The 23,220-nt window shown below is 38.1% G+C and overlaps 1 protein-coding gene across 1 annotated transcript in view; it reads left to right on the top strand.

Moving 5' to 3' along the window:
- LOC114922659 (vomeronasal type-2 receptor 26-like) overlaps positions 1 to 15,358 on the top strand; it is a 21,752-nt gene extending 6,394 nt beyond the window's left edge. The window contains exons 4-6 of the mRNA XM_029284406.1: positions 2,742 to 2,931; positions 5,930 to 6,056; positions 14,454 to 15,358. Of these exons, the coding sequence (XP_029140239.1) occupies positions 2,742 to 2,931; positions 5,930 to 6,056; positions 14,454 to 15,358 (1,222 nt within the window). The remainder of the gene's footprint in view (positions 1 to 2,741; positions 2,932 to 5,929; positions 6,057 to 14,453) is intronic.
- Positions 15,359 to 23,220: the final 7,862 nt, after the last annotated feature.

Below are 23,220 nucleotides of genomic sequence, written 5' to 3' on the forward strand. Positions count from 1 at the left end.
TCTATCTTGTCAAGTAGTAGGTTGTGATCTACTTTATCAAATGCCTTACTGAAGTCCAAGTAAATTATGTCCACAGCATTCCTCTGATCCACTAATTTTGTCACTTGGTCAAAGAATGCAATAAGATTTGTCTGGCATGATCTATTTTTGACAAACCCATGTTGGCTTTTAGTAATGACTTTGTTTGCCTCTAGGTGTTTGTTGATTTGTTGTTTGATTATCTTTTCCAGGATCTTCCCAGGTATTGAGGTCAGGCTGATAGGTCTGTAATTTCCTGGGTCCATTTTTTTCCCTTTTTTGAAGATGGGAACTACATCAGCTCTTTTCCAGTCCTCTGGTAGTTCCCCTGTGCTCCAGGATCTTTGAAAAATATAGTTCAGTAGTTCAGAGATCACATTTGCTAGTTCCTTGAGAACCTTGGGGTGTAATCCATCTGGTCCTGGCGATTTGAACTCATCTAGGCTGGACAGGTGCTCACTTACTATTTTCTTGCCTATCTTAACTTGTGTTTCTATTCTGTTTTTTATGGCACTATTTTTGATAGGCTGGTCTGTTTTTTCCCTTTGTGTAAAGACAGATGCAAAAAACGAATTAAATAGTTCCGCTTTCTCCCTTTTGCTTGTCACCTTCTTGCCACTTTCACCCACTAATGGACCAATCATTTCCTTCACTTTTTTCTTGTTTCTTACATGTTGAAAGAAGCTTTTTTTGTTATTTTTGACTTTGGTCGCAAGCCTTAGTTCATTTTGAGCCTTGGCTTTCCTCACTTCATCTTTGCAGGCTCGGGCTATTTGCTGATATTCTGACTTAGTTATGTGCCCCCTTTTCCACTTTTTATACCTGTTCTTTTTATCTTTCAATTTGTCAGAGAGTTCTTTATGCAGCCATGCTGGTTTCTTTTGAGAGCTGTTATTTTTCCTCTTTGTTGGTATTGTGCTAGACTGGGCTTTTATTATCTCACTTTTCAAAATTTCCCAAGCTTCTTGTGTTGTTTTCCCCTTGAGGATTCTCCTCCATGGAATCCTTCCCAAACCCTCTCTAAGTTTATTGAAATTAGCTCTCTTGAAGTCCAAGTCTCTAGTTTGACTGTGTTCTATTGCTTGTGCTTCCATAATGTTGAATTCTAATATTGCATGATCACTACCTCCCAAGGTTCCTATGGCTTCAACACCTTCTATCATTTCATCTCTGTTAGTGAGAATTAGATCCAAAATGGCTAATCCCCTAGTTCCCTTCTCTACTTTTTGGGAGACAAAGTTGTCTGCTAGGTTTGCCAGGAACCTGTTTGATCTTCCACTTGGTGCAGAGTTTGTGTCCCAGTTGATGTCAGGGTAGTTAAAGTCCCCCATTACTATTGTGATGTGCTTCCTACATACCTTAGTTAGCTGACTAGCAAAAAGTTCATCTATTTCCTCTGTTTGGTTTGGTGGCCTGTAGTATACACTTATGGCAATGTCACTTTTTTCCCCTTTTATATTGACCCAAATGCATTCAATACTAAAGAGGATTCTACACAACTGGACACACAACTTATTTAGAACTTTGACAACCAAATACTGATTTCAACTAAAGTACCTGTAACTCCAAAAGCAACAGGAACTGAACAACAAACACTATACACTGAGAACCTAGACAACCTAGACAATCAATTAACAACTACAACACCGGACATGACTTTTTACTCTAGTCAGATGAAACTGGAAGAAGAATAAGAAGACCAGACTGAACTAATGATAAACATTTTAAACCAAACATGGAAATTGGGATTAGGGCAACAACCTAATAACTACAAAGGGGCCAGTTCCTTTGAAAAAGTGATAACTGGCCATTCTCCCTTGATTCAAACAATATGTGTAGGAATGAAGGGAGACCTATTTGGGATTTAAAGGCACTGGTATGGAAACCTGCCTGGCAAAAAAAGAAAGTCAGAGTTAGGTTTAAAAATGGGACTCTTTTCTTTTGTTTTTTTTTGTCCTCTCCTCTTCTCCTTCCCTTAACGGGTTAAGGAGATTTTAGAGATATTGATTTATTTAATATTTAGGACCTAGATTTATAATGGAAATGAAAATTAATTGTTAGATTATAGTTTTGAATTGTAATATGGAAATGGGTTTGTGACCCTGAAAGATATTTTATTAGCAAATGAGGAGCTATCAGGACGAGAAATAGAATATATTTGTGAAATAAAGTAAGAATTTAATGTTCAGAATAATATGTGTATTCTAGACACGATAATTATTTGGTAATGAAATGAGGGAAATTGGGGTTACCTGCAGTTTAATTATTACGGTTATTAATGGCTAAATTGGAATATGGTAATTGGAATTAAGTAAAACTTAAAAAACAGGATTTGGATATGTATAAGTAAAATTTTACTGATTTGATTGATTGAGCTCTATCTAGAAATATATTAATTTGAATATGATATAAAAATTAAGGGAAATAGAGAGAGAACTTTTAATGAGGTAACCTGAGATATATATGAATGATTCTGTTATTGGATTTTGATTACCCTTTCACCACGCTGCTTCCTAATTACTTGAATGTAAAAATTGAAAAGTTAATAAAACTTGTTTTTTTTTTAAAAAGAATAGGTACACTCTGCCACACATTTAAATTTTTCAAGTAAAAAGATTGAGATGGTGTCACATAGTTCTATACATTAACCATTCTTTTTTTTTTGCATTTTTTTTTCATATTCAGCTTCACTTCTTTTTGAAAAGAGTCTCATTTAACAACAGTGCTGGGGATGCAATTTCTTTTGACCAGAATGGAAAACTGATTACAGGACTGGAGATTGAGAACTGGGTCACTTTCCCCAACCAATCCTTGCATCGAGTGAGAGTTGGAAAGCTGGATCCCTGGGTTACTGAAGATAAAATGTTCACCATTCATGAGGAAGCTATCAACTGGCCCAACATTTTCAACCAAGTAGGTTCTGAATGTCAGTTATTTTATCTGAAATGATTGAGATGATATTCTAAGAGTAGTTTTAAACCTAATATTCTGGAGTTGTTCCTCCTATTATCAAACTCAATTTTCTAGTACCATTTCAGAAGCTACTTCAGAAACAGTTCTCTACTTAAACATTTTTTTCAATTCAAATTATTATGTAATTCAATATTTATATAAATTGTAAAACAATTTTAAATAATTAAAAGTATCTATAGGTAAAATCATATGTAATGTAGGTATTCTGTCACTTTTTGAATTTAGAGTTTCCCAGGTTTTTGGTCTCAACATTTCATTAAACCTGAAATATTTTCTGATAATATTTATAACTGATGATAAATATAAATATTTTTGCAATTGTTTTTTTAATATTATGAACCATCATTTCAAACAAGGCATGAATTAATGAGGTCCTATAAAGGTTATATTTTTATGATTTTGACACCTCTTTGCCAATTAAGATATTAAAAATAGAATTTTGAGTTAATAATCATGTTTTACAAATTCTTTGGAAATTTAATGATACCTTAAGATTTATCAGATTTACCTCTCATTAAGTTTATCAAACATAATATACACTTTACAAAAGTCATTTTATTTGAAATTATTGGGATAATATTCTAAGAGTTAGTGTATAACATAGACAGTATTTCAAATACTGGGAGGAATTGTCAGCAATGTAAGAAGACAAAACTTCAGAAAAAATAGGGATTTCTATATAATTACATGAATTAATATTGTCTTTCCAAGCATATTTTGCTGTTAAGCTTTAAAAGACAAAGAAGATTGTAAAGTTTTTACACCAATAATAATTTAAAGGATGAGGGCCACTTAGTTTAGTTAGTAACCACTGCATAACCATGGTTCAAATAGAAAAACTATTGACTTTTTTCAGTACAGATATAAGCCTGAAATAAAATAACTCTTTGAGTTAGAGTAAACCATAGCAGACAATACTTCTATAGCAGGGCTTTTCAACCTTTTCACCCATAGTATCACTTTTAGGATATGGCAATATCCGAATACCACCCATCGCCTAGCAAGGTGTCAAAAACTTGATGACCCAAAAAAAAAAGAAAAGGAAAAAAGTGATAAAGTACAGGTAGTCCTTGACTTACAACAGTTCGCTTAGTGACTGTTCAAAGTTACAATGGTACTGAAAAAAGTGCCCCCAAGCCACAGCTGAGCAAGACACCTGCCTGCCCGCCCGGTGGCGCTCTTCCTCCTGTCCGAGGTTTTCATTGCTGTGAGCATTTCTGTTGAGGATTGGCAGTGGGGGTAGGGTGGGGGGTGTTTAGTTTTTATTTCTCCCGTCTGCTGGGTGGTTGCAGCAGCTTTTGGTCACTTCACATGACCTTGGGATACTGTGACCGTCATAAATATGAATCAGTTGCTAAGCATTTGAATGTAAATCACAAGACCCTGGAGATGCTGCAACATCTGGCGCTGATCCTGGCGCTTCCACTGAGCCCTGACAGCCCTGCAGCTCCAGCCATCTCTAGCTCAGGCTTGTGCGGTGCTGCCACCAGTTCAGCTCATTCCCCTCCCCCGCTACCACTTTTCTAGGATGGTCGCATACCACCTGCCAGGTGCCAATGTACCACAGGTGGTACCCATACCAAAAGCCCTGTTCTATAGTCATAAAAAGATCTAATCAAGTCCCAAGGTTAAATTTGATTTTTTTCATTTCAAACAAAAAATTCAAAAGTGGTTTCAATGTAGCAACAAAATTACCCAAAGTCTTTGATTTAAGTACAGCAATCAATTTTGCCATCTCTACCAACTCCGGTAACTTTATTTTATATGTATTTGCAAGTCTTTCCATTTCTGGTTGTGAAGAAGCCTTTCTGTTTTTAATCATGTATAACAGTGGTGGTGAACCTATGGCACAGGTGCCAGAGGCGGCACTCAGAGCCCTTTCTGTGGGCACGCGCGCCGTCACCACAGTCCTAGGCCTTCAGCTGGGTTTTATAAAATCTTTTCGCTTTAGGCCTCCACCGCCATGTGGAAAAAAAAAGGTTCAATCAATCAGTCAATTTCAACTTCTCACGGGAAAAAAAAAGATCTTGCAAAGTTGGAATTGATTGATTGAACATTTTAGTCCCACCCATTCTGCCGTTACCACCGCAGCCACGCAAACCCAATGGGCCACACCCAGCCAATGGGCCACACCCAGCCAATAGGCCATCCACCTGGCACCCAATGATGCATAAGTGGGCTTTGGGTTGCAGTTTGGGCACTCGGTCTCTAAAAGTTTCACCATCACTGATGTATAAGAACAAAGTTCCAATTTTTTTTTTTAAAAAAATTGTCATTAACACCTAGAAAAAATTCTAGCTACAGTTGCACATTCAATTTGAGAATTATCTGAATTAGAATATGTATTTGATCCCCAGCATTTCTTAGTTTTCTTACATGTACATCAAAGATGATAAAAGATAACACAATTGCTTCCATTTCCAAAATACATTTGATACTCCTTTATATATCTTTGACAATTTATCAAATGTTAAATACAACAATACTTCATTTTGTAAAAATTCTTTCATATCAGAATTCATTATGAATCTAATTATTCCAAAGAGCAAGCATTATATTATATTTCAAAGTTTATTGCACACATATACACTTTGACATTCATTTTACATATCATTTTCAAAAATATTTTATACATCTTTGCAACAAAATGTTCATCATAAATTCAATTCAAATTCAGTCAATGATGAGTCCCACTGAAATAATTTCAGCATTGGGGAATGGTCTAAGCCTGACATATTTCCGAGTTTTGAAGAAAAAATGCTACCTATATAATTAATGGAACTGAAAAAAGAATTCAATCTTCATTAGTTTTGATGATTAGGTTGAAGAAAAAATCCCAAATCCTTACAATTAGTGTGCAATTTTAGTCAACCATGATTATTCTTTTATTTTTTGAAATACATGATTGAACATCTTCCTTCTTTAATGTATTGCATAGACATTACCTAATTCCCTGTGTACTGAGAGCTGCTCCCCTGGTTATTTCAGGAGAAAGCAGGAAGAGAAACCTTTTTGCTGCTATGATTGCCTTCCATGTCCCAAAGAGAAAATGTCAAGCCAGAAGGGTAAGAGACCTTGTGAACCAAGTTGATAAATGTTTATGCAGATCCATGAATATACAAGTAAAGGAGCTGAATTACATTCTTTGTGCATTGACAGGTTTGGATGATCCAGCACATATTTTTCTAGGGCACATTAACTTATTTTAAAAATACCTGAAATTTTGGGACACTATTTCCCATTAAAATTTTGATGTAGTTTACAAAAACTCCAAGGAACTAACAGAATTGATTTTTAAAAAAACAGTACTGGTTATCATTGGGTGGACAGAATTGGAACTGGCCACCCAGTTATTTTGTAATGGTTCTGACAGATGAAACCCTTCAAAAGAACCTCGAGGCATTGTTTACCTTAAAGAATCTTTTATTCGGGAAATAAAGTATCGGCACTACATAGTTGAACCTAAAAACTAAATTTCCCTCCCCTGGATATAAAATAACAAAGTACAATTCCCACCCCCAATAAACAGTTATAAATCACATTCCCCAATTAGCTTAAAGCACGGGCTTTCTCCCCAGCTCTTCAGCCCACCAAACATTATCAGCTCTGGACCCAGTTTGTCCTTGGATTCCCATGGCAGAGTTGTTGTTGTTGTTGTTGTTGTTGTTGTTGTTATTATTATTATTATTATTATTATTATTACTATTATTATTATTATTATTATTATTATTATTATTATTATTATTATTATTATTATTATTATTATTATTATTATTATTATTATTATTACTAACTAACTAAACTCTCATCCCAATCCCTCCTCCCAGCACCAACTGATTCTAAACGCATAGAGAAAATGGCTACATTTTCATCTGTTGTCAAAGCAAGAACATCCGATGTTAGCACCGTTGACATCCGGCCCCCCTTACAAAAAGGACAAGTCCTGTAATGCAAACAAAACCATACGTTAGGGGTTGCCTCTTGGTTTGTTAGGGTGTTTCCTATAGCATTTATTAATGAATCTGTTAGCTTTTACATTGCTAGATTTTACCCAGGTGACTTCAGACAATGGATACCCTTTCCATTGCACTAAGTACTGTAGCTTCCCTTTAAAAAGTCTAGAATCAAGAATATGCCTCACTTTATAGGGTCCTAAGTATTTTAGTCCTAACTTCTTACTAGGTAACTTAAGCCGTAAATATTTTGTGGACAAATAAACCTTTTCCCCAACTTGGAACAACCTACGAGGAGCTCTCTTTTTATCTGCTTGCTTTTTATATGTCTCAGAAGCTTTTTTCAAAGCACTTTTTGTGGTTCTCCAAACTTCTTCCCACCCCCTCATCCACTGATCAAGAATTTGGGAAGTGTAGGGTCCCTAAGGATATGTAGGTATTGGGCTGAACTCTTTTCCTGTGGCCACTTTAAAAGGTGTAAAACTGGTGCTGCTGTGAACAGAGTTATTGTAAGCCACCTCTGCAAAAGGGAGGAGGTCAATCCAGTTCATCTGCTGATAATCTACATCGCATCTGAGATACTTGTCCACCATTGAGTTTGCAGATTCAGCTGCCCCATTGGTAGATGGGTGAAAAGCCAACGACAGTCCTTGAGATGAGCCAATAAGCTTAAGAAAACCCCTCCAAAACCTGGCTGTAAACTGCAATCCCCCAGTCTGAGATTATATGTTTTGGTGCGCCATGCAGTATGTTTCTGTATTTCAGAAACATCTTGGTTAGTCGCTGGGTGGACGTGAGCCCTTTGCAGGCAATGAAGTGAGCCTGCTTTGAAAACAGATCTATCACAGTCCAGATAACTGTATTTCCCTTGCTTTCAGGTAGGTCTACTATAAAATCCATAGCAATTTCCTCCCATGATTGGGAAGGGTCCGTCACTGGTTGGAATAGTCCAGGGGGGTTCCCTGGGATTCTTTTCATGGTGGCACATACAGCACAACTCCTGACATAATTCTCTATGTCCTGTTTCAATCTCGGCCACCAAAATTGCCGGCAGATTAGATGTAGTGTTTTTAAATATCCAAAGTGCCCAGCCTGTTTTACATCATGGCCCTGCCAGAGCATGTTAAGGCAGAGGGTTTCAAACACAACTTCCCCCCTGTGTAAGCCTGCATGTTAGGGAGGTTTGATTGTCTTTGAACCATTGGTCAGTGAAGAGCTCCTGTTTTATTTTCTTTGCCCCAGGGTCATCTTTTGAAGGTGTGCGGCGTTAGTTGAGAAGCAGTTTGTGGAGCAGATATAATTGCTTCATTAACCTTTTCATGTTGGCTCCTGTATTGGGACAGTCTGAATAAAGCATCTGCTAAAAGGCTTTTTCCTCCTGGTAGGTACTTTAGGGTGAAGTTAAATAGGTTAAAGTATTGTGCCCATTGTACTTGTTTTGGGGACAATTTGCAGGGAGTTTTCAGTGCCTCTAGGTTTTTGTGATCAGTCCATACCTTGAAAGGCACCTTGCTCCCTTCTAGATAGTGTTGCCAGTTTAATAGAGCCCAACGAATCGCAAAGGCTTCCTTCTCCCACACAGCCCACCTCCTCCTGCAATCAGTGAATTTTTTTGAGGTGTAGGCACAGGGTTGTAGAACCCCATCCTGGTTCTTTTGCAATAGCACAGCTCCGATGGTCATGTTGCTGGCATCGGCTTGAATCACAAAGAGTTTCTCTGGACAAGGATGTTTTAAGACCAGTTCGATTGCAAATAGCCTTTTCAAATTCTCAAAAGCAGTTTGACAGTTCATAGTCCATGCTAGTGGCTGGCCTAGTCGTGGTTTCCCTCCCTTCCTGCCTGTTTTCAGTAAGTCCGTAAAGGGTAAAGCAATTTCAGCAAAGGAGGGGATGAACGGGTGGTAAAAGTTGGTGGATCCTAGAAAGCTCTGAAGCTATTTGCGAGTCTTTGGGGGTTGCCATTCAATTATGGTTTTCACTTTGGCCGGGTCCATTTCAATGCCCTCATTAGAAATTCTGTAGCCAAGATAATCTGGTGATAGTCAGGTCTGGTGAAACTCACACTTTGATAGTTTAACATAAAGTTTGGCATTCAGCAGTTTCTTTAGTACTTCTCTCATTAGTTTTACATAGTCAGCCATATTCATGCTGTATATCAGGATATCATCAAGATACAGCAAAAACCCTTTGTATAAATGGTCATGTAGTACCCAATTGATCAGCTGCATGAAGACAGCTGGAGTCCTCTGTAGTCCAAACGGCATGACTTTAAATTGGTAGGTCCCCATGGGACAGTTTGTCTCTCTCTTTTATCCTCACTCCGTAATATGCCTCTCTCAGGTCCAATTTTGCCAGGTGGGTCAGTAAGTCCTTCAGGAGGGGGAGGGGGTATTTGTTTTCCATGCTCACAGCATTTAATCCTTTATAGTCTATGCAGAGACGAAGTGACCCGTCTTTTTTTTTCTTTAAATAACACTGGAGCTTCCACCTGGGATTTGGCTCATTCAATAAATCCTCTCGCTAGGTTCTTGTTCACATACTGCTGCATTTCCTCCATCTCATGGCATACATCCTCGGTCGTGGGAGTTTAGCTCCTGGTAATAGTTCAATGGAGCAATCATTAGGCCGTTGGGGAGGCAGGATATCACATTCTTTCTCACTAAATACCTCTGCTAGGTCCCGGTACTCACTGGGAATGAGTGGCTCGCCTGGTTGAAATAGAGCAGCTATCTTCCCTAGCTCAGTAGATGGGCTAAACTCTCTGGTAATGTCAGTCGAGTTAAGGAGGGGCTTGGATCCTATAGGTAATCTCATAGTTCTCATTCCCTTCTCCCACCAGATAAATGGCTTCCATTTGTCTAACCAGGCTAGACCCAGGATCATGGCCTCAGTCATTTTTGGAGCCACCAAGAAATAAATGAACTCCCAGTGCTCACCTATTTCTAAGTGTATGGGTTCAGTTAATTGTGTGACTAAAATTCCTCCTATTAGGGAGCCATAGGCTTGCTCAAACCTCATGGGTTTGGAGAGTAGCCTTGCTCGTATGCCCGTTTTCAGGCTAATAATGCACCGGGAACATCTTGAGTCCACTAGTACTTTCAGATCTACCTGTGCCCCCATATTAGGGATTATGAGCTTGGCAGGCAGAGAAAAAGGTGGAACGGGTTGATTCACCATCGGGTTGTTTTCTCCTTCGTCGTCACTGTCATAGGAGGGCAGAGTGGCAGCAGGTCTGGCTTCTTTCTCGCTGGTGGTCCTGGTTTACTGTGCTGTTGAAGGTAAGGGATTGGGGAACTCGCTGCTTGATGTCCCTGTTGTCCACATCTGAATCATTTGATTGATGGGCCTGCAGGTGGCTTGGGGTTTTCCATGGCAGTTGAGTGCTTTTGAGTGGGTGGAGGCCATCTGGGTTGATCTGGCCTCAGCCCATCTTCTTGTGGTGATGGCCTCTTATAGCAGGCAAGCTGGACGTCAATCCTGCTGCCTGGTACCATTCTTGCAATTGATTAGGGACTGCTCAATAGACGCAAGCCTGGGAGAGGTGATCATCCAGTCTGTCCTTGAAGTGATGAACTAAGGATTGCTTGGGCCATCTCTCTATTCAGCCAGCTATCTTGCAAAACTCTTACACATATTCCAGTGTGGGTCTGCCAGCTTGTCTTATTTTATGAATTTGCTCTTCCACTTTGAGGGCTATGGATGGGTCCTCAAACCTTACTCTCAGCCCTAGGAGGAAGAGGTGGAGGTCCCCCAACTCAGGTGCTTGCTCATTGTATAAATTGTTCAGCCACTCAGATGCTTCCCTTTCCAAGTTGGCCACAACCACACTGATCACAGCGGCTCGATTCTGGTAGAAATAGGCACAGTGGTTCAGGTGGGAATGCACTTGGTTGAGGACGAAGATCAGCTTTTCCGGGTCTCCATCAAAAGTTGCTCGAAGGGGTGGCATCATCAGCGGTTGTTTCACTCCCCAGTGAGCCTGCATTCCCGGTGGTTGCTGGCCTCCCAAGTGTGGATGTTGCACCCCAATGGTTGCTGACCTCCCCATCGTGGCTGTGGCATCCCCAGTTGCTGCAGGCCCCCCAGTGGTTGGAATGTGTTCGGGGGCTACAGCCACCCCCACTGCTGTTGCTGTGCTGCCAGCGGCTACTGACCCCCTGGTGGCTGTGGTACTCCCAATTGCTGTAGGACCCCCAATAGTCTCAGTGGCTGTGGATGTAGCACCCCCAGTTGCTGCAAGCCTCCCAGTGGTAGGTGTATGGTCAGGGGCTGTTGCCACCCCCATTGCTACGGGAAGTTGTGTCATTCCCAGTTGTTGTAGCCCCCATGTGCCCCCAGCAGTTGCTGCATGTTCAGGGGCAGTGGCCAGCCCCATTGTTGTTGCTGCACTTCCAGCGGCTGTTGGCCTCCCTGCTGTGGAATCCCCCACTGCTGTAGAGGCCTTGGGTTTCAGCTGTCCTGGTCGCAGCTCAGGTTCTTGTCTCGCCGGTGGCAATCTGGGCTTCTGGAGGGGTGATGGTACTCTGGGCTGCCATGTCTGGAGCAGTGGCTGGGGCTGTCGCTCTCTGCGGGGCTGGAGGCTAATGTATGTGGCTTCGTGGATGGGGAAGCTGCTTGGTTTGTGCAAGTGGGGCTAGCGCTTCCTCTTGGCAGGAGTTGGTGACTGCCCCATCAATCATCATGATTGCTTGCGTATGGTGAATGGGAAGGTTGTTCCCCACTTCTCATCTCTAGCCCCTCCAATCTCTCCACAACTTCTCCACTGATTAACTATGGACTGCGGATAGGTACTTCCTCAGCGGTAGTCGATTTTGTGGCTCTCCATCAGTCCGGGGAATGTGGCTTTTGAGAAGCCCCTCTATGCAGCTCAACCTCACCTGCCTTCGAAGCACTTGATTGTGGCAAAGCCATCTCGAGGTGTCTGGAGTCTCCACTGGGTAGGGTCCAGTCCGATGATCAGATCAGTTGTCTTCACAACTTGGGTCTTGCCCCCATCTGGGAGACTTGAAAAGACTCCTTCTCCACCGGCACACTGGCCTGCATTCCCTTCTCTGAGGCAGCAGCCATGGCCAGGGTGCTGGTCTCAGATGCCCCTTTCTTTTCCATGTTGAGATCTTCCCCAAATCTTTGTCAGTCTATCCCTTGACTTTAGGGACAGTGACTGGAGCTTGGGACCCCAGGATGGATAGGTAAAAATTGTAGGTTTTGGGTTAATGTCATGGTTCCAACAGATGAAACCCTTCAAAAGAACCTTGAGGCATTGTTTACCTTAAAAAATCTTTTATTCGGGAAACAAAGTATCGGCACTACATAGTTGAACCCAAAACCTAAATTCCCCTCCCCTGGATACACAGTAACAAAGTACAATTCCCACCCCCAATAAACAGTCATAAATCACATTCCCCAATTAGCTTAAAGCCCAGGCTTTCTCCCCAGCTCTCCAGCCCACCAAACGTTATCAGCTCTGGGCCCAGTTTGTCCTTGGATTCCCACAGCAGAGTTATTATTATTATGGCTAACTGAACTCTCATCCCAATCCATCCTCCCAGCACCAACTAATTCTAAAAGCATAGAGAAAATGGCTGCATTTTCATCTGTTGTTAAAGCAAGAATATCCGATGGTAGCAGCGTTGACATATTTAGTGAAATAACTGTGTTTACAATGTTACCTCAGCTTTTCATTTCTATACATACCTGCAAAATCTAAAATGCAAGTATTGGTTGCAAAGTTCCTTTTTCTTTAATTTTGCAATTGTGAATGTTTATGAAACCACAAAATCACTTAGAAAGATGTGTACATGTGTACATTTTACTCCAATCCTCTACACTTTGGAAGCTCATCCAGTGCTAGGATACTTAGCAATAAGAGGATTGATATTTGTATTTGAATTCATTGAACTGGAAGAGATTACAAGAGTGAGAAATTATATAATCGGGTATATATATATTGTGAGCCTACCTCACTTAGGAACCACTTAGGATGCAAACAAATTTCTTCAGTGTGAAATTGGTGGGCCATTATTGTCATTGAAGGGCCACAGAGTCATGCAGCTGGAGGGTTTTTAATAAATTAAGATCACAGAAGTGAGCTTGTTAATTTTCAGTTGGCACTTTTAGGGAAAGTGCAGGGTTGTATAAAAAAGGAGCTGAAGAAGAGATAGCAGGTTTGGCAATCTCTGTGCTGTTTATGGAGAGCTAACAAAAATAGTTTAGGCACAGGAACACACTTAGCAATTGACTCTAAAGTGTGAAAAGAAACACTGCATTACTGCAAAAGTCGTAAACATGGGCATTGGTCAAAAAGTTACTTTTTCATCACTGACTTAACTCTGAAGTGATGCTGTCCGAATCAGTTACTAAATGAAGACTCCCTGTAGAATTTTCCATTTCTATTAAATTTGGATTATGGTTTCCTTTTTAACAATATATTGCACTAACTTTCACACAACCTATTCCACATGATTCAGAAAGCTTCCAAAATGTTTCTTACAAGGAGAATAGAGAATGATCCTTTACTTTTAGCAAAATATTTATTAATGGGTCTGATTATTAGTTTGATATTTTCATGTAGAAAAATAAAAATTTAAGAATATTAAACAATGATAGAGCTATTTTTATTTTTATTCATATTTCAACAATAGTTGTTTAGAGTTCCTTGTTCAAAACTGATGTAACAACAAAACTAAAGAAATACAGTACATAGACACCATCAGAAATAAGTGTCATGAAGTGAAATAACATTCAGTAACATTCTCTCTCATAGGACAAAATTCTCATATTCCCCTATGTTCCTTTATGTGCCAAATACAAGAGCAGATATTCAGATGGAAAATATCAAGGCCAATTTTGCTTCCAGAAAAAAGCTTCTTTTTCTTCTTCTTCTTTTTAAAGAAAGTTTTATTGGTTTTCTAGTTTTACATTTAAATATTGGAAAAGCAACGTGGCAGCTGAGTTGCTCAATAATTCAATAACATACAAATATCTTTAGTACAGATCTCAAACTATTACATTAAATGTTGAAATAGGAGGAATTTTGGTTACTAAATTTAAGATATCTGGAAATTACCAGAAAATAAGAATATTATATTGTATTACTAATTAGTTGATATAAGATGGTGAGAATTCAAATAGATAAGATGTGTATTCTGAACATTAAATCTTGTGATAAATTGTGATAAAGGGAATTGGGGTTATTTAAAACTTGGAAATTATAAATATCAAATGTTAAATATAAATATTAATGGGAAACCAAAAATTAGGAAAAATTAACCAGGACATTGATTGTCTAAAAAGATTGAATGTTAAAATAACTAGGATATGTATAAACTAAAAATTATTGATAAATGCAAGAAAGTTATTTTTTATTTAATTGATATAATAAGAATTGTACTAATTTAAAGATGAGACAATAAATACTAAGGGGAAAAGAGCAGAGAAAAGCTTTTTAATGATATTAACAATAGGATGACTGTAGAACAAATGTATAATGGTTTTATATTTAAATTCTAGATATGAATGACTGTCTTAAATGCCCAGAAGATCAATATCCAAATAAGGATCAAGATTCATGTCTACCCAAGAAAATATCTTTCTTGTCCTATAAAGAACCAATGGGGATAAGTTTAGTTACTCTGGCAATTTTCTTTTCTCTCTGCACACTTGTAGTACTAGCAGCATTTTTGAAGTATCACCATACTCCCATTGTTAAGGCAAATAACCGAAATCTCACCTACCTCTTACTCATGTCCCTCTTTCTCTGCTTCCTTTGCTCACTGCAGTTCCTTGTTGCACCAGGTAATATAATATGTCTCGTTCGACAAATTAGCTTTGGCATCATCTTCTCAGTGGCTGTGTCTTCTGTGCTAGCAAAAACCATCACTGTGGTTCTGGCTTTCATGGCCACCAAGCCAGGATCCAGGATGAGGAAATGGGTAGGAACAAGACTGGCCACCTCCATTGTTCTTTCTGGTTCCCTGATTCAAGCAGGCATCTGTATGGTGTGGCTCTTCACATTTCCCCCTTTCTCTTATGTTGACACCCATTCAGAAATTGAGGAAATTGTATTGCAGTGCAATGAAGGCTCAGCTACCATGTTCTACTGTGTACTGGGATATATGGGCTTTCTGGCAGCTGCCAGCTTCACAGTAGCATTTTTCTCCAGGAATCTGCCCAGCAGTTTCAATGAGGCCAAATGTCTCACGTTCAGCATGCTGATCTTCTGCAGTGTATGGCTCTCCTTTGTTCCATCCTACCTGAGCACCAAAGGCAAATACATGGTGGCTGTGGAGGTTTTCTCCATTTTGACCTCCAGTGCTGGGTTGCTGGTCTGTATATATTTCCCCAAATGTTACATAATCATTGTTAGGCCAGAGCTAAATAACAAGGAACAACTAACAAAGAGAAAATATTTGTAATATATGCACAAACAATTCCTATTTTCAATATTCCTCTCTTTTCATATCCGTCATTTTAAGCCTCCACATATTTAATCACTGAATTTTGGTCTGGGGTAGAAATTATTAAGATTGGTTTTTTGGGGGGGTATATTAGTAAAATTGGTTAAAATGATCCCTTTTCCAATTAAAATTGAAAAGCTGAGAAATGAATGAATCTTGTTTTGGAGTGCTGTTGTTTGAGTCTGGACTAAACAACAAGGGACAGCTAAGAAAAAAAGTGTATTTTTAAAGTATTTTACACTGTTTGTATACATACTGTTGTACTTTTTATTCTTTAAAACATTATTAGCTGCCCAGAGTCACCTTGTGGATGAGATGGGTTGCAAATAAATAAATTAAATGAATAAATAAATAATAAAGAGATACTTAAGAAAAAAAATAAAAGTATACACCAAAAGGAATTTCTGTACCTTAATTGTACTGACCTGATGAAGCAAAGCACATACTGCATCTTGGTTTTACAGGAACATAGTATCAACCCTGGAAATAGAGGAATACTTGTTCTGTTGTCAAAGCACTTGGCTGTCCAACAGGTACATTTTAAAAGTTTGAATAACAATGGACATATGATTTTTTTATTCAGTTGTTCCTATTTCTGCTTTAGGAAATCCATGGGACACTAAATAACAGCAAACTTTTCTGAGAGTACATATATAGATTGTACTGGATTGTTATGCAGCCAATTATAGCTACTTATTAATTTAAATATCTGAGCAAGCTAAGAATAATGACTATACAATCTGCTACTGGTTCAGTTTTCAGTTGCCATTGTTCTAAATTCTGGAAGTCTGTATGGTCTCTGACATGGCGCAATGTACTTTCCAGAAAATATTGCCATATTTCAAAAAGCACACATGAAAACAAAATGGATGAGTGCCAACTAGCTTGAGTAACACTTCGCTAACTGTGTCATACACAGTAGTCATATCCAAAACAAATAATTGTATGACATCTGGATGCAAAGATAGTATTCAGAGATTTTTATGACTTTTGGGCACTTCATCTTAAAGAAATTGTTTTCTTGCATAGGAAGAAAAAACACATTCAGACTTTATTGCATTGCTTCTATAACTGCCAAGTTCTTATAGAAATTTCTATGACTGCCAAGCAAGCATGTTCTTGGACATGTGTGAGGTTGTCACAGCTAGAGGGGATTCACCATGTTATGGTCCAGGCTAATGCCAATAGGGGAGATGTAGTGGCTCAAAAGATCTATGGCTCCATTCATTATGTCTGCAATGAGACGATGCTTTCAGAAGCATTGCAATAAAGTCTGAATGTGTTTTTCATGTTTGGAGTAGAATAGAGTATATGAGTATGTCAACCAAATAAATTATGATATGCTGGTCATGAAAAACATTATTCATTAAATATTGAAAGATGTAAGCAATGTTACATAGATAAAATGTTGAAATCACGTACTCAGAATGATCAAATCTGGTATAAAATGTGGTCTTTTTTATATGTCTTTTCTGAATATGCACTATGCAGGGCTTTTCAACCTTTTCAGAGATTGTACCACTTTTAGGATATGGCAATATTCAGAGCCTTCCTGATGCTGATGGACCTGTCGGCATATATCCACTCACTTCATCCAGCAAAGCAAGGCTAACCCAGCACTCTTGCCTGCTGCCATGCCGGCAGGCCCATCGGCATCAGGAAGGCTCCAAAGGAGGTAGCTGTGTAGGGGGGGAGCAAGAGGCTTTCCAGCAGGTGCTGCCATGCCTACAAATGAGGTACTGCCCCTCTGCTTTCCAACCCCGAAATTCCAGAGGAAAGTTAGGTAGCCTTTGAGCGCCCCTGACAAACTGCAGATCTAATGTAGCCTCAACTGCCTCCCCCTTCCTTGGCAGGGCGAGGCTGGAGCACATGGCCTTTAGTCGGCATGGTGGTGGGCGGGAGCTCTGGGTGAGTGCCACTTTGCAGGACAAAGCGGATGGAGGTACTTGTAAGTCCAGCCCCAGCTATGGTGAGGAACAGCAATTGTGTCAGGGCCCAGGGGACGAGGAGAAGGAACCGGAGGGGCCCGCTGGATTTGGGTGGTTCCTTTGAGTGCGATGGGGTGGACCGGCCCCTCGCTGTCTCCAGGGTGGCCCCGGGCCAAATCTAAACAACCTGCAGGCATGTCTATTTTATATCCTCTTCTCTCTCCCCCTCCTCCTCCTTTTGTCAGCTGCAACTGACTCCTTTCCCCAGGCTGTGTGCAGCTTCTGGAAGCCCCAGTCAGCTGGAGCCTGGGCACTCAGCAGAGCCCCAGCAACACCATGGCTCCAGCTGTGTTGATGCCACTTCAGTTCATCCCCATGTTACACTTTTACACTTTTTTACACTTTTGTTTCTAGCACTTTTCAACCCATCATAAGCGTATCACCTGCCAGGTGCCAACATACCACCAGTGGTAGGCGTACCACTTGTTGAAAACCCTGCACTATATAGTGTATGCCCTGTGTATTCTGCTAGTCATTGCATATATCCTACATCAGGTCAGTTTCTCCAGTTCTGTTTCCTTTGACAGTGGGTACCTCTGGTCCTGATGAATGCTGGGCATATCAGCCTCAGCTGCCTGAATGATTGGAAATTTCATTCTTGGGATGGGTTTTCCAGTTCTCCCTGAATAGGTGGCATGGTCTCAGATTCCTCTGAACTGTAACTAGCTGTGACAATTATTAGTTACAAATAGTTTGAAAACAATATTTGTCTACAATATGGACCTGCTACAAAAGGTCAAAGTCAAGGATGACAATTCTGCCAAATCTAAAAGAATTATTTTAGGATAACTTCTCTTCATTAACCTTTAACAATGTTAAACATCCAAAGTGTCCCACCAGTGTTGAGCACCCACATGCACAAATTTTGCTTTGAAATTATACCAAGTCCATTTTTTGGAAATTCTAATTGAATAGTCATATGTTATTAGTTTGTTAATATGACAACATTTCTCTGACTCTTACATTTGAACAAATCACACAGATGAGACTTGGAACCATGTGAGTTTTATATTACATTTTCTAGGACTGAAGGAATATTTTCTCCTTCTTCTTTTTAATAAATTTTATTTGTTTTTAAAACATAAATCACATAATAGTTGATTAACAGTGTGTTTGCCTGGCTTACATTTACAAAGGAAAATCATCAACAATTAATATCTATAATCCATAATCCACGTATTCACACAAATGTTTCTTTTTTCTTTTTTCTTTTCCCATAGATATTCTCTCTGATAGTTCCCGTCATCAATATTCTTAATTTTCACTTTAATATTAAAATATTTCCCTTTAATCAGTATCATGTTTGATCAATGTGTTTCGCTGAATCGGAGCATTTTTCCCTTTATTTTTCCCCAGCCAATCATATAATTTGTTCCAGATTTCGTAGTAATCTGTTTCACTCTTATCCTTAAGTACTAACATCAACCTATCCATTTCAGCACAGGATAAAATCTTATTCATTACCTCTTCTTCTGAGGGTGTCTCACTGTCTTTCCATCTCTATGCAAAGATTAATCTTGCTGCTGTTAGCATGTGTAATAATAGGTATAAGGATCCTTTATTGTATCTATCTTTAGTGATACCCAGCAAAAAGAGTTCTGGTTTTAGCTCAATGTTCTGCATTAGTATTTCTTCTAACCACTGTTTTATTAAATGCCAAAATTTTTGTGCTTTTGAACATTCCCACCACATATGGTAATAGGTCCCTAGCGATTCTTTACATTTCCAACATTTGGGTGAGGCCTTTTTATCCATTTTGGCTAATCTCATAGGAGGAAGGTGCCACCTATAAAACATCTTGTATACATTTTCTTTGTATCCAGTAGCTAGTGTGAGCTTCCTATTTCTTTTCCATAAATCCTGCCAATTATCTAAGTCAATACCATAGCCGAAATTTTTACTCCAAATTAACACTGTGTCTTTTACTTGCTCTTCCAACATATCCCATTCAAATATATATTGATATATCCTTTTTATCTCTTTCCTCCCATTCCTAATAAAATTTCATCTAATTCTGTATGCTCTAATTTTATTCCACATTCTTTTTTATCCTTCATATATCGTGATTGAATTTGAAGGTACGCCCACCATTCAAGTTCTATCCCTTCTTCTAATAACTTTTCCTCGATTTTAATTCTCCTCCTTCATCCAATATGTCGTTATAAGTGATCGCCTTTCCTGATTTCATAAAATTTGGATATATGAATATCTCCAATGTGGATACCCAATTAGGAATTTTCATGTAATTACGTTTTTTAATTCTGACCCATATATTTAGTAGTGCCCGTCTGATGTAATGTTTCTGGAAGTACTGGTGAGCCTTGTGCTTTCCTTGCCAAAGAATTGCGTGCCACCCTGTCTGCATATTGTGGCCTTCTAAAGCTAATAATCTCCTATTTCTCAGATGTATCCACTCTTTCGCCCAAGTAAGCGTGGCTGCTTGATAATATTTTTCCCAATCTGGGAGGCCGAATCCACCTCTTTCCTTCAAATCTTGTAGAAGTTTGAATTTAATTCTCGGTTTTTCCCCTTGCCAAATAAATTTAGATATAGTTTTATTTAAGTTTCTGAAAAACTCCTTTCCTAATCTAATTGGTATACATTGGAATAAAAAAAGTAATTTAGGTAGTACATTCATCTTTATTATTGCGATTCTTCCCATGAAAGAGAGCTGCAAATTTTTCCAACTATCTAAATCCATTTTAATTTGATCAACTAATTTATCATAATTATCTCCTTTAAGTGTAGCATATCTCGCTGTCAATTGAATCCCTAGATATCTCACCTTTTTTGTTATCCGGATGTTTAATTTCTCAACTAGCTCAGTTTCCTGTAGTTTCATCATATTTTTAACTAACATTTTAGTTTTTTCTTTATTGATCTTTAAACTTTTTCGTATTCTCCCAATACTTTTTAGTTTCTAAGCCTTTAATTTGTTCTTCTTTTCGAATAATTCTAGTAAAGACTTCTAGAGATAGTACAAATAGTACTGGTGATAATGGACAGCCTTGTCTTGTACCTTTTTGTATTTGGAGACTTTTAGTGGTTTCTCTGTTTACTACTACTTTCGCTTCCTGTTTCGCATAAATTGCTTTGAACATATTTATAAACTTTTCACCAAATTCCATATATTTTAGCTGATTCAACATAAAATCCCATTTAACATTTTCAAATGCTTTCTGCGTGTTGACAAAGACAAGTGTCATCTGTTTTTCATTATGGGTCTCGTAGTATTCCAATGTGTCTAGTACAATCCTGATATTATGTTTTATCTGCCTCCTAGGCAAAAAAAACATTTTGATCAGGGTGAATAAATTCAACCAGAAACCTTTTCAATCTTTCTGCCATTATCGCCATAAATACCTTTGGCCTTAATTTAGAATGTAGAAGGAATTTCTCCATCTTTGCCATGTTTAACTACTCATCTCTAAAGCTTTTTCTTCATTCTGTGATGATTGTGACTCATTCCATCTTTACTATTTCATTAAAAGAATGAAACTTAAAAGTTTGCAATTTCCTCTTCCCCTTATAATTATCAAAAAGTCTATTATTAACTTTGCTGTGTCTCAAAGCCCTGACAAACAAATGATTATACTTGGAAGAACATTGACTTAATTGCTGATGGACAATTAAATATTTTACAATTTACAATATTTTACAATAATCAGAAAGGATAATCAGAATTATAAGACTCAGTACTGATTGAAAGTCATGTGAGGAACAGAGCTCAAGCTTGTACAATATTGGGGATTCCAAAGCATTAAATGGAAATGAGAGAAACTTTGTCAAACTGGGATTAATATTTATTAAGATGATATTGTGTCTTATTCTACTACTGTTGCCATATATGACTTGCAAGACTCAGCCAATAAACTGCAATATCCAAGATCCTATTCCGATTGATCACAAATATTTCCAACCAGGTGACGTAATCATTGGTGGCATGACTTCTTTTGTCTTCATAACTAGAGATGCAGGAAGCTTTGAGAAAGATCCCCATCATTCTCCTGTGGGCGAATCTCTGTAAGACATAACTTTTTTTTTCCAATAATCTTTATTGATCTAGATAAAATCATTTAGTATATCTTTTCCATATGCCATAATTAGCTATTGTGATTTAAAACAAAATCTTTCTAACCACTGAATGATTTAAGGAAACTAATTGCTATATTCCTTAAATAAAACTACAAGAAAATTAAGCTAATAACTGCTAGTAGATTCTGACAAGAAAGAATCCCTTTCCCTTTACCCTCCAGTCCCTTTCCTTGACATAGAAGTTACAGCATTAAATTCTAAATCAGACTCTGCAGTTGATGTGAAATTGCATTGAACCATAGGAATAATAACTCTCTTCAACCAGAATTATGTAAATTTTATCTCTGTAAATGAGATGCAATTTTTTGCAGGGATAATATTATTTTTGAACTCATTTTTTTCCAGAATATTAAAAGGAATCACCCCAAGTGCAAAAAAATAATAATCCAATTTTATTTCCCAGTTATATAATGCTAATGTCCATATTGCATGCTTGATAATGATTCTGGTCAGCTTCATATACTTAGAATTCATTACAAATAGCCAAGAGATTTTTAAAAACTGTGATTATTCCTTTCAAATATATTTCTGCCATTTTTATAGTGAATAAGAATATAACAATCAATTAGTGTGAAGTGGTGACTATTATCTTTTAAAATCATTTTTAATAGAGCTCAATCTATTAATCAGATAACATGAAAGAGTCATTATTGGTTTCTAAAGCTTTTTTCCAAGGGAGTATAGCCATATTGCACCTTTGAGTCCATTTGATACAGTATCTAATTCTCTTTGCAGAGTCCTGACTAAGTATTATCAGCATATTTTGACTATGATATTTGTTGTGAAGAAGATCAATGAAGAGCATCAACTCTTACCTAATATCACCCTGGGCTTCAGGATCTGTGATAGGTATGCTGGTTATCAGGCCAAAATGGATTTTTTCTCCAGTCAGAATCAATTTGTTCCAAATTATAAGTGTGGCACCCTGAACAAACTCACATCAGTTGTTGGGACTATTGATCCTGGAATCTCTTTGATAGATATTTTAGACACTTACAAAGTCCCACAGGTAAGATGGGTTGGATTTTTCATATTGTGGTGGAAGGCAAGTCAATAAGATATAATTAACTGTCCTGAACATTTCCATATTTAAGAAAAGATATCATAAAATAAAATAATATATCCTTGCATTTCAAAGATTAGCCATGAATGATCATTAAGAATTACATGTAAGTTGTTGATGTGATGAGAAAAAAGACTATATAATGCTTCTGAATTTTATTTATTTAAATATTATGATATCATTGGATTGATATCTTGCTTTCATTTGTTGCTCAAGGAGGCATAGGTAGTTCTTTCTTCTCCTAGAGGTAGTCATCACTCATCGACTGCAATTGGGATTGGCAGCTCATCACTGAATTCCAGAGCTGCTAACTGAAACAACACATGACCATGCCAGACTTACAACCTCAGCTCTACTTCCATCATTAAGTGAATCACCCTAGGTAGTAAGAAAGACTTGTTATGTCACTATTATTACTTGGGATTTAATATCTGTGTTCTCCATTAAATCTGCTTGTTTGAATCTGATTATTAACCTTGTGAAATGGCAATTATGTGAACTTTGATGCTATGCGGGTCATAAATGTGCACTAGTTCTGAAGTTGCCAAATGGTGATCATAATACTGTAGGCCACTATAAATGCAAAAATTCTTAGAAAAGCTGAGAATAATAACCATTATTACGCCAGTCAATAAATGATGACTATATATAATTTTTTCTATAACTATCCGATG

This window comes from Protobothrops mucrosquamatus, unplaced genomic scaffold (genome assembly GCF_001527695.2).
Source record: "Protobothrops mucrosquamatus isolate PMUCROS unplaced genomic scaffold, P.Mucros_1.0 scaffold572, whole genome shotgun sequence".
NCBI lineage: Eukaryota > Metazoa > Chordata > Lepidosauria > Squamata > Viperidae > Protobothrops > Protobothrops mucrosquamatus.